This window comes from Thermobia domestica, chromosome 16, assembly GCF_964235325.1.
Source record: "Thermobia domestica chromosome 16, izTheDome1.hap1.1, whole genome shotgun sequence".
In the NCBI taxonomy this organism is placed as follows: Eukaryota; Metazoa; Arthropoda; class Insecta; order Zygentoma; family Lepismatidae; genus Thermobia; species Thermobia domestica.
In genome coordinates, this window is record NC_137469.1 from 34,236,192 (window position 1) to 34,248,392 (window position 12,201).

The 12,201-nt window shown below is 35.0% G+C and overlaps 1 protein-coding gene across 6 annotated transcripts in view; it reads left to right on the plus strand.

The window, feature by feature from the left end:
- The window catches only part of RIC-3 (RIC3 acetylcholine receptor chaperone), a 144,463-nt gene that overhangs the window by 34,138 nt on the left and 98,124 nt on the right, over positions 1-12,201 (plus strand). For all 6 annotated transcript variants that reach the window (XM_081742275.1, XM_081742277.1, XM_081742276.1 and 3 more), the window contains one exon: positions 670-782. In XM_081742275.1, the coding sequence (XP_081598401.1) occupies positions 670-782 (113 nt within the window). The remainder of the gene's footprint in view (positions 1-669; positions 783-12,201) is intronic.

A 12,201-nucleotide genomic window follows, 5' to 3' on the forward strand; every position in this document is an offset into this window, starting at 1 on the left:
TGATCGACGTTTTGTCGTCACCGGTCTTGACTACTTTCGCGTCAATGGTCACCGTTCGTGGTGGTGATTCGTTCCTATGTGCAGCCAAACATGTTCAATTAAGTATCCAGTGAAAATTATGAGATAGATGTTAATGAAATGAAATCTTTGTTTTACGTCCCACGATTATGCCGGCTAGGCAAAAGGAGACGGTCATGATAAGAAATGAATGAAATGATGGAATGAAGAAATTGGGAGGAAACGGGAGAACCCCTAGAAAACCCACGTACACAGTGTTTGCCCATCACAAAGTTCACTTGGCGCGAGCTGGGATCGAACCTAGGACCCCTGCAACAGAGGTGAATGCTCTACCACTGAGTCACCGCGGTCCCAGAGATTGATGTTAATATATTTTTATATTCAGTAAGCATGCCTATCTTTTAAAATCAATGAAATGTGAAATTTCGTTTATTATGTCGCTAAACACATCACGAAAATTTCAGTGAATAAGGAGAAGGTAAGTATCCTGTCTAGAACTTAACTGCATGCTTTCTGATTTGTGCATTACCTTGTGTTTTGACTAAGTCTGTGTTTTGAGAATGTCTTTGACTAAGTAGTTTACTGCGAAATTTTGAAATTAAAAACCTGAAGTTGAGCAAAATTCTTGATTTCTTGTTTGTTTTTGTGCAGAACACTTACGTCCTGAGAGACCACCACACTTACGGCCGGATATGTTACATCCAGCTCTTCGCGAAAAAGGAAGAGCCATTCCACAAAGGACGCATATTGAAAGGGAAGGACGGGTGAGTAATTCCACGGTTTTAGTAAATTCTTTGTATGTAGCCTACTCAATCTCCTATAATTTCATTTGTTTTAATGTGCTTGTCAGTTACTGCTGTGCAATTGAAAGATAATTGGTTTATATTGCACTGCCGGCACTCAGGCTAATGTTTTTCCAAGGTTTCCCCTTGGTGTTTTGCCCTGAGAATGCTAGGGTGGTACCTTTTAATTATAAACCTTGGCTGTCTTCCGAGAAAATTTCGACTTTCGACTTCTCAGTGCTGTAGTGTACATTCACTTCAGAACTGAATCCAAAGGAACGTAGAAGAATTATTTCCAAAAGGACATGAAACATACGAGAAGTGATCGAAAAGTAAGGTTACACACATTAGGTTATTTTTCGAAGTAGTTTCAGTATCGGTTGAGGCACTTATCGCATCATACGATGGGTTTAAAAATTCCGTCCTGATAAAAATCCTGCCCCTGCGTGTTCAGCCACGTTGTCACGAAGTGTTTCATCTCCCTGTATGAAGCGAAGTGACGGCTTCCGATGGGCTACAGCAAGTGCAGGAACAAGTGAAAATCGCTTGGAGCTAAGTCCGGGCTGCTTCAACAGCGTGATTGTGGTCCTCTGGGCTTCAAAAGCGTGGTGACGTTTTCTCTAGCATCCATGAACTTTTGACCAGTGGCGAAGCGTACTATGAGGCTCTGAGGCCGGGCCTACCCTGTTTTCTATTGTTTATTTTTCTTTGTTTTTTTATAAAATAGTCAGTACTTCATTTCGTTTTTTTCAGTAACAAAATAGTAGGTTGCAGACACTTGAAGACCCTTCCGTCTGAGCCTCACCAGTTCGCTAGACAGGCTAACGAGTTATGCCGCTCAAGGAGCGAAGCTATTATCGCTGGAGATTGCACGCATTGTTGGGAAGGTGCGAAGGCTCGCCTCAGGGAGTTTGGTTTTAGCGTTGAAGGCATCTTCCAATGCTAATATGTTATAAAATGATTTCCTTAACACAGAGTAAGAAGTTGTTTCTGTGTACAATTAGGCGTTTCTATTAGTGATAGTTTAAGTTAGGTATATACTCTCAGGAGTTATTCAGAGTATTTTTTTTCTACATGGGGCCTGGACCACAATAGCTTGTAGAATATAAGACACATATAAAACATATATATGAATTTACCAAACACTACCGTACAGGATAAAATAATAATATTTTTGTATAATTTTAGTTGAGTTTTCCATTTCATAGAATCAGTGAAGTATTTACGAGTTTGTTTCGGAGGACTTTGGTTGTTTTGGGAGAGGCTTTGCTAACTTTTTTCCTGGAAATGTGAAAATTTTGCAATATACGAAAAACCTGCGATAAAATTTCGGCGAGTGCTTAAGCCTGGAAGCCACTCCATTAAATATGTCACTGAATAGAATACAACTGATTCAAATGAAGTTCCTTCTGAGCATTAACATTTCTAGTGAAGTCATTATCACGTGATGCATTAATGAAAATGCAGTATTGTACTTACTTTAAAGTAAGAGATGCAAGGAACAAACGCTTATCCAAGAAATATAACAGTTAACTGTAATAATTTACTTACTTTTTCTGTCTCTCCATTTTCAAATGTGCATGAAATGAAAACAGCAAGTGAGAAGGAAATTCCCCTCGGCCCCGCTTCAAATCCCAGACAGAAAAAAATATGAGCTGGACTTCAAAATATTTGTAGTGGAACTGAATGGGAACATTCCATTAATACATACTGCGTGTTTTCCTCCATGTAAATATTTGTTAAATAATTAATAATAATAATAATAATAATAATAGACTACTTTCTGTCTACTTTTGCTTATATAAATATTCATTATTTCTTGTTAAACTAAACAAAAAAAAAAACTAATATGTATACATGCAAATAAATTTAAGTGTATGCAGTGTTAGAAATACAGCTAAGAAAGTTCTTTAAAATAATAAGTTTGGTAGTTTCTTTTGTTTAACTCAGTAGGGAAATGGCTATACTTTTAAACATTTTATGATACTTTAAATGTTATTTGTGATAGTTTATGGGGCCTACCCTATTTGTGGGATTACGCTTCGCCACTGTTTTTTACACCATTCTTCTACATCAGTGTTTCCCAACCTTTTTCAACTTGCGGCACACTACGGGTGTAACTTGAATTCTCATGGCACACTCAGATATTATTATTTGTAAATATAAAACACTGTGGTATTTTTTTTTCTGTGATTACTGATCTCCTTCTCACAGAGAAGAAAGCTCGATCACTGGTTTTTCCCCGTGGTAAATCATTATGCTTATTTTTCATTCTAATTTAAAAATAGAAAACAATTGCAATGAAATATTGGACTCAGGTTTTTAAAACTAAGCTTTTTCGAAAACTGTATCCAACCTTTCACTAAGAAGAAAGATCACTAAATAGCGAACGAACAAACAAATCTCTTTTAGTTTTAAAACACAAATGTAGGTAATTTGTATGCATGTTTGCTCTGTCAAAAGGATTGAATGATATTTTAAAATTTCAAGTTACGAAATAGTCTGCAGCAATAAAGAAGCAATAATAGTCATAACAATGATAACAAATACTTTTTTCAACATTAGAAATGTACAGAACAGTAACACGGTATGAAACTTAAAATTGTAGATTCATAGTAGAGCTTCATAGTAATGTGAAATACAAATATACATTTTTCCTTTGTCTTGCAATTTCATTGCTATAGAATTAATAATTTGTTTCGATTTCCTCGCGGTACACCAGCGGCCTATTCACGGCACACCGGTTGGGAAACGCTGTTCTACATGCTGACGAGATATTACAGTCTCTCCGTAAACCTCTACCAGCTGCCGGTGAATTTCAGCCGCGGTTACATGTTTCGCCCACAAAAATCGTATAACTGGGCGGACTTCTCCGCGACATCAGTTTCCCAAACGAGTCGCCATTTGTGTTCACCTACAGCAAGTGCCGTAGGTGGCGAGTGACTGAAACTGCAGGTGCCAACTCTATGTATTAAGAGTCTTCATCCCGGCGAAATTAAAATACCGCTAATTTTACAGTAATTATGTGGTATCTTCAAATAGATAAAAGATAATCGAAATGTGGAACAAGAGCGCCCTAGACAATATTATTTTACATGAGAAACCGTTATCGCGACTCACTTATCTGCTTTCGATTTCGAGCCATTTTGAAAATCAGCATTTATTTTCGCGTTTCTAAACAGCTGAAAACGGAAAGCCACTTGGTGACTTGTGATAACGGTACCTCACGCAAAATAATATTGTCTAGGGTGCTCTTGTTCCATATTTCAATTATCTTCTATCTATTTGAAGATATCACATAATTACTGTCAAATTAGCGGTATTTTAATTTCGCCGGGATGAAGACACTTAAAATGACCGCACACTCCTCATTCCTTTATAATAGACAAAATTCTAAAATATCGACATTGTAACCATAGTTTCTGTCGTTTCTCGTATGTAGTATAGTATGAAAAAAAAAAATGGCAGTGTATTTCTTGGTAACGAACAGCTTATCTTGTTGGTGCAATATGAATATTGGGGTGGATGTAGAATTTCATGGAATATTTAAAAGATGGAAGAAACGTGCAGCTACTCTATATAAAGATAGTTAACAATGCTTTTACCAATCCTCCCACATTTTTATCCTACCAATTCTTCAATAATCATTCTTTTCCTTAAGTGTAAAGGCAATAACCACGGGAGATAAAATTAGATTTCATTTTTTTAAATTAATCCTTCTACAAGTACTTTAACTATAATTTGGTGTCATAATCTCTGTGAAATTGTACTACTGCTGAACGAAGTGTGTAGCGTGACGTTGATCTGATTCGCGCAAATTCAATTCACTCGCATGTGCTTAACGAGTTTCATAATGAACCTCATATGCTTTACACTAATTAATTAGAGCTGGGAATATTAGTTTTCACTAGACTGATCAACGTCACGCTTTGCCTTTAATGCAGCGTTTCCCAACCTTTTTCAACTTGCGGCACACTACGGGTGTTACTTGGATTCTCGCGGCACACTTATAGATATTATTATTTGTAAATATAAAACACAGTGGTATTTTTTCTGTGATTATTGATCTTCTCACAGAGGAGAAAGCTAGATCACTAGTTTCCCCCCGCGGTAAATCATTATGCTTATTTTTCATTCTATTTAAAAATAGAAAACAATTGCGATGAAATATTGGACTCAGATTTTAAAAATGCGCTTTCTTTTTAAAAACTGTATCCAACCTTAGATCACTAAATAACGAACGAACAAACAAATCTCTTATAGCTACTTTTAAAACACAAATGTAAGTAATTTGTCGAAAGAATTGAATGATATTTTAAATTTTCAAGTTACAAAATAGTCTGCAACAATAAAGAAGCACTAATGGTCATAACAATGATAACAAATACTTTTTACAACATTAGAAATGTATAGAACAGTAACCCGGTATGAAACTTAAAATTGTAGAGGTTCATAGTAATGTGAAATATAAATATAAAATTTTCCCTACGTTTTGCAATTTGATTGCTATAAAATTAATAATTTTGTTTCGATTCCTCGCGGCACACCAGCGGCCCATTCATGGCATACCAGTGTGCCGCAGCACACCGGTTGGGAAACGCTGCTTTAATGTTTCATTTTTTGATCGATATTGTCGTGTCGTTGGTTCGCCAGAACACCTAAACATTCATCTTGTTTACAGAATATAAAGAGAAGCTTCACACCCAAAAAAAAAAAAAAAAAAAAAAAAAAAAAAAGTAGAAGTTTTAGATAAATAGTTACTTGTATGTATTGAAACTAGTCTTCCTCCTAGAAAAAGCCAAATTAGGAAGATAAAAGTTAAACTTGGAATATTCTCCATGATATTTTAATCTAAATGTAATATTTTAACGTATGTCTGAACACAAAGAAACTTGATATAAGTCTTTCGTTTTCATAAATTAATGTTACTTATGTATCTGTTTATGCGAGGCCTGCCTGAAAAGTATTTGACCTTTGTTTTTAGGGGAAAATTATATGGCACACCTTTGCATCTACTGTCACGTAGGAATGGTTATGTTGGCTGCTACTGTGTGGTCTCGGCACGGGTCTAAAATTGTGAAGACAAGAATACATAAGGTACAACCTGAAAACAAAGGCACAATCGACTCAGCGTCATCGAACCTCGCAAAAACCAGAAAAAAGCTCGCCCGCAAAGACAAAAACAATGTCATGTTGATTGTGATCTTTGATTGCTGTTGTTGTCTATCATGAGTACGTAAAGAAAGGACATAGTTACAAAGGACAACACTTTGAACGTTCCCCGTCATCTGCATGTCGCTTTCAATTGAAAATGGGCAGAACTGTGAAATTCAAAGGTCAGGACAATGCACCGTGGTAATATCCTTTTATGCGACTTAACGTAATTTTTGCACAGCACAACATTCTGATGATTCGTCCAATTTCCTTCTAGTCTCGTGCGTATTTTGGCTGTTTCCGAAAGTCAAAAGATACCTGAAATGGATGCGCTCGGCTGCCCTAATTGTACTTCCAGAGGAGAGGTTTCAGGCCTTTTTTCGAGATATATGAATACCACTAAATTCGATCTGTTAAAGCAAGGAGGAACTAATTTGTGGGAGTTGGGGGATTAGCATCAGATGAGCGTGTTGTTTTTCTGGAACTATGGTCGGGTTTTGTATATCTGCTAGTTGACAGTTTGTTTCGTTTTGTCAAAATGTGACCCGAATTACTTTATTTTAAAAAAAAAAATATACACACACCCAAATTATCTATGTTTTTACGCAGAACTCCGTTTTATTCATTTTGAGTCTTGAGTAATATTTCTTTAAAGTTCGAACTTTTGAGACTCAGTGTTTATTCATTAGTCGGACCCAGGGTTTTTAGGTATATTTTAATTCATAATTGGCATGACTGTAATGACAACAGGTAAAAACACTTGTTATATACTGAAAATAGGTTCCTGAAGGATATCTTAACAAATAAAAAATAAATCTTAACATTAATATATTAATTTTGCCGCCACCATCTGAATCAATCTGTTCACAAACTATTCATCTAATATATTCCTGTTAGCTTTTCAGATGGGTGTACCCTTAAGAGGCCTACTCACTGCGAAATTAAAATACCTCTAATTTTACAGTAATTATATGATATTTTCAAATAGATAAAATATAATTGAAATGCGGAACAAAAGCGCGCTAGACAATATTATTTTGCATGAGGTACCATTATCACGAATCACTTAGTAGCTTTCCGTTTGCAGCCATTAAGAACACGAAAATGAATGCCGATTTTCTAAATGGCTGGAAAACGAAAGCAGACAAGTGAGTCGTGATAACGGTATCTTATGTAAAATAATATTGTCTAGTGAGCTCTTGTTCCACTTTTCGATTATCTTTCATCTACTTGAAGTTATCACATAATTACTGTAAAATTAGAGGTATTTTAATTTCGCAGTGACGGGGCTTTCAAGAAAGAAAACCTTGAATCAACATTAGAGTGCTAAGTGAAATATTTTTTGACTATTATATTTGTATTTATGAAAATAATATTTTCCTTTAGTTTTATGGTATAAACATTACTCTGAAGTTTATTAACTACTGTTTATTTTAAGACTGTTTTATATACAATTTTATAGTTGTCTTTTCTTCTATGAAAGAACTTTCTAAGCTAGCCATCAACGAACGTTAAAATTCATGTGTACATGCCAAGTGGTTGCCTTGATGCAATATTTTTTGAAACTGCGCCAAAAAGTTTCTTTTTTAACATAGAATAAAATATCTCAACAGTTTTTTCTCCTTTCTTTACACGTATATAAATATACGTGTAAGGGAGCTTCTTTCAGTCGCCTACAACTTTATGTACACTCATGTCCAAAATTATTGTCGCATGTCTATAAATATGTTGTTGTAGAAATATAATTTGATAACGAATTCGCCGGGTATTTCTTATAATGTTATTATTTGTATAATCGGCAAAGATATGTATGTGGCGAATTTCACGTCAAAAGAGCAGTAAATAAGAACAATAAAACGAAAATAAAACTTCCTTACCCATTTAGCAACACTTTGTTTTACTCATTCTAATTTTCGTATTTATAACTCTTTTCCTATGAAATTTTCCACAAATATACATTTCCCGATTATACACATAGTATCATTATTAAAAGTATCATTATCAAATTATATTCTTACAAGAAGACAGTTATAGAAATGCGACAATAATTTTGGACATGAGTGTACATACGAGATACACACCAAAAATACGTGCCGTTTTGTCCTAAAATCCACATTTCTATAATTTAATAACGGAAAAAAAGTTTTGTTGAGTAGAATTCAATATTAGGGTGCCTTCATAAGCATTCTTTTTTCCTCTAAGGTTAGAACTTTTTAGATGATATAATCCTATTACAGATTGCATGCAAGTACTCACAAAGCAGGGTACCTCAGTGTAACACGCCGATTGTGATGAGATTGCACAGACATAAAGAACATCAAAAAAGAAGCTACACATATTTTTTTATATCGGCCAATAAGCGCATTGAAAGGGTCAAATAGGCACATAAAAATGGAGTCAAAGTGTGATAATGTGGAATATAGCGAAAACGAGAAGAGACATCGGAAAAGTTTAAATGTACGAAATACTACCATCCATAGTCGAAGCAAGGCAATAAGGCAGAAAACACCCATGAGAAGAAACTAGAACATCCGGAAATGGACCAATCACGCTGTCAAAATGTGTTACAGAAATAAGGGAAAAGGGTGGTAAGGAGCAGGAAGAAAGAACAAAAACAGAAAATAAGTGGTTTTGCTTTGGGCACGTATGTTGCCCGTATGTGAAAGAGGCGCAGATTCATCTCAATGCACGAAGATGAGAGAACACGCAGGAAGGATGCAAACGCCGTTCGTATAGGCAGCCAACGAGACAGTACTGCGCAGCGGGTTGCATATATCGGGTAATGGGAACAATGATGAAATGGATGTTCAAAATGAAATTGTGTGTAGGCAGTAGTAACACAAATCAAAAATATTACTATTACTGTTATGTTGTACGCGTATTTCCGTAGTTATGTAATGTTGATATTCATGCGTGTTACTGATATTACTGTTGCTGTTTATCTTACGTATGTGGAGCAGCTGCTATTACATTCTACTGTGCTATGAATGTTTGTTCTTCAACGATCAGTGTTAATGTGGTGAGCTCTAATTTTACTTTCAGAAGTTAATCTTTTTAGACTTCATTCGGGAATATAAAAATAGTAATAATCAGGTTTTCTTCTTTCAGTACGCAACGATACAGCGTACCGGCACCTTTTTAATGAAAATGGAATATTTCCTCTTCTAAACTGAATTGAACTGAACTAAACTGAAAGCCAGTAAAAAAAAAAAAAAAAAAAAAAAAAAAAAAAAAAAAAAAATCTGTAATGACTACACCTCTGTACTTTCTACGTAGAAAAACCTTTTCTCAGTTCCCATTTTAATGTATCCAATTAATTGTTTTTATTCATTGTTAGGAAGAGGATTAAGTGAAAACATTCCCTCGGAAAGTTGATTAATGAATTTAGTAGAGGTTTGTAGAACTATTTGGTAGCGTGACTAGTACTCTGAAGAACATTATGTGAACAGTGTATTGTATGTGTGTTGTTATTGAAATTCAGTATTTGTGGATCACTTGATGCCTTTTGAAAACAAAGAATAGCAGCTTACTTTCGCCCGTTTACAAAAAGAGAAGAAAAAGGAAGAAACAAATCAGTAAGAAATAGTAATTATCATTACGTTTATTGTATTATAAAATTAAGATGTAAGAATCAGACATTTTTAAAGCATCTTTATATATATTTACTTAAGAGTTTTTAGTTACAAGACTGCAGTGATATGCAACTGGACATTATTATAATTACCCTGAAAGGTATGCAGCTTTTCATTATAAACATGAGGTCCAGCGTACCGTCACCGTTATTTTTAGAAATGAAACGCTGATGATGATAATAATAAATTAATAATCAAGTGTAGTAAATATATAGTTTTGCATAGGTAAAGCAAAATATATTTCCTAATTTTAATATGAAATCTTTGTATTACAATTATTTTAGATGTAGCTTATAGACAAGCTAGAAACAGTTAGTCGTAAAACTACAGATTTCATTTAGTTTGCCTCCCATCTTGTACTGTACAGAAAGAAAGATAAAATTACTCTTGCTTATCGATTCACATCCCAAGAAATAAGGTGATTTTAACAAAATATTCTCATATAGTGAAAAATCGCCTTTCAGATAACACTAAATGTATCCTATTTATGAACGACAGATATTTCATTCCGTCATGCTAATTCCTAATAGTAAAAATCATGATAACGAGGGTGTCTTATCTGTCACGAAATCAGAAAATGGTCATGAAAGTCAAGGACAAGTCATGAAATTTAGCTTTTGGGTTACAAATATTTTTATCTATACAAATATAAGCAAAGACTAGAGAATTTTATTCTATTAAACGTCAAAATTCACCACCAAAAGTGTCTTTTTATGATGGGCTTTAGACGCTACTAAATCGCAAGCAAAGCATTCTTCTATCGCATGCATGAAAATTCGGCCTAATTTGCACCCAAATTCGCTCTTGAGAATGTTAGGAAATTATGGTTTCGTAAAGAAAAAGTCACGAAATTTCATTTTGGAATTTTAGTAGACACCCTGGTAACAGATGTTGCTGCGTGACAATGGTAGATATCGTTAGTGCAGATAGTTTGTCGATTTAAAACTACACTGACGATTTAATTTCAACTTTTAAGAGCCAAAACCGCATTTAGATATGAACATTAATATTTATGAATTTCAACAGTAAATATGTTGTAGCGATTTAATTGCAACTTAAACTTCTTTTTTTTTTTTCAATTTAATCAATTGAAAATGAATAGTGGAAATACTGAACATGAAGACTGCTGTTTAATATTGAGACAAGGGCTGATACCATATTTAGATTTGAGCATTAGTATTTGTGTAATTGATGTAGATTAGTGAACAAACTATAGAAAAAGACTTAAACGATTAGAGCTTTTCAATCGCTAGTGTCTTTAATTCAGGGAACACAGTGACTAAGGATTAGGCTATTTGAGAGTGCGTTTTCGAAGCGTTACCCCCCGTAGCGAACGCGACCAAGGTAGCTATTCGGTAATTTTACTTTCTCCAGAGCTATAAATCATACTGCGAACCAGTCAGTTTCTTCAGATCTTCTTTGCCAGGTCCAGGTCTATAATAGCAGAGTTCCAATACTCTACACAAAACATCTTCCAAGCAGCTGTTTCTTGCTAAAATTCCCTTGCCTAGCAACACGTCTTTCCTTTTTTTTTTTTTTTTTATCCCTTCCTTTAGACATCTTTTAAACAGCAGGCGGTCTGTTGTTCCGAAACGCATCAAATACACTCGAGCTGACGTTTTCTCCGCGTTTTTATTGCTTTCGCGTTTGTGATTGGCCATCCATATTTAAATAAATGGTCAGCGTATTCCAAGCGTACGCATGAGTAATAAAAACGCGTGGCGAACGCTTATGATTAGCCATGGGCTAAGAGGCAGGGCGCTTACCTCTGATTTAAGTATTAAGTATCCTGAGTGCGATCTCAGACTGTGTAACTTCGTCGTAGAGATCCATGTTCAGTCAGAATTATTTGATTTCTTTCCTGATTGTGATTTTACCAGCTCCTGCGTTATTACCTACCTCTTGTAGCCAAAAATGAATAACAGTTTTTTTTTTTTTTAAATCATCTCAAATCTTTAACTTACTATTTACGTGCGCCATATGTGTTATTTTGTACAAATTGCAAGTATTTTGTGTTTTGAAACAAGCATTCTCTGTAGTAAGATTTGTTCTGTTATTATTATTAATGTAAGCCAACCGAATATCAGATACTTTTTAAAATTACTATAATTAACCTACTAAAAATTATTCAAAATGCATAATTCTTGGTAATGTGAATGTTTAATCCCTTACCTTTTATGTGATGTGATACAAATCTTCCGTGGTGTTGCATTTTTGTTTTTAAGGGGAGAGGGAAGACATATTTTAAGAGTTTAAAAAAATCGTCCTGTTATCGAATAGTCGGCATTCCTAATATCGGATGAGAATTTAATATGGAATTCCAATAAAATTACATGTGTTGCGAAACGGGTATTTATTCTAATGTTACTGTTAAAGAAATATTATCGTTACATACAGATGGTGATCAGAAAATGGAAACACCTGTAGTTGGCAACACGTCAGATGTATGGGTTGGCAGTGGTGTCGTGGCGCCCGCAGCGCCGGACCGCTGGTGGTGGTGTGTTAGGTCGGTCTCCATACTACGTCAGGCGCAGTGGAACAGCAGTGTCCAGTGGCCGCAGCAGACGGAGGTAGTGTAAAATGGGAGACCTCTCAGATTTTCAAAGAGGGCAAAT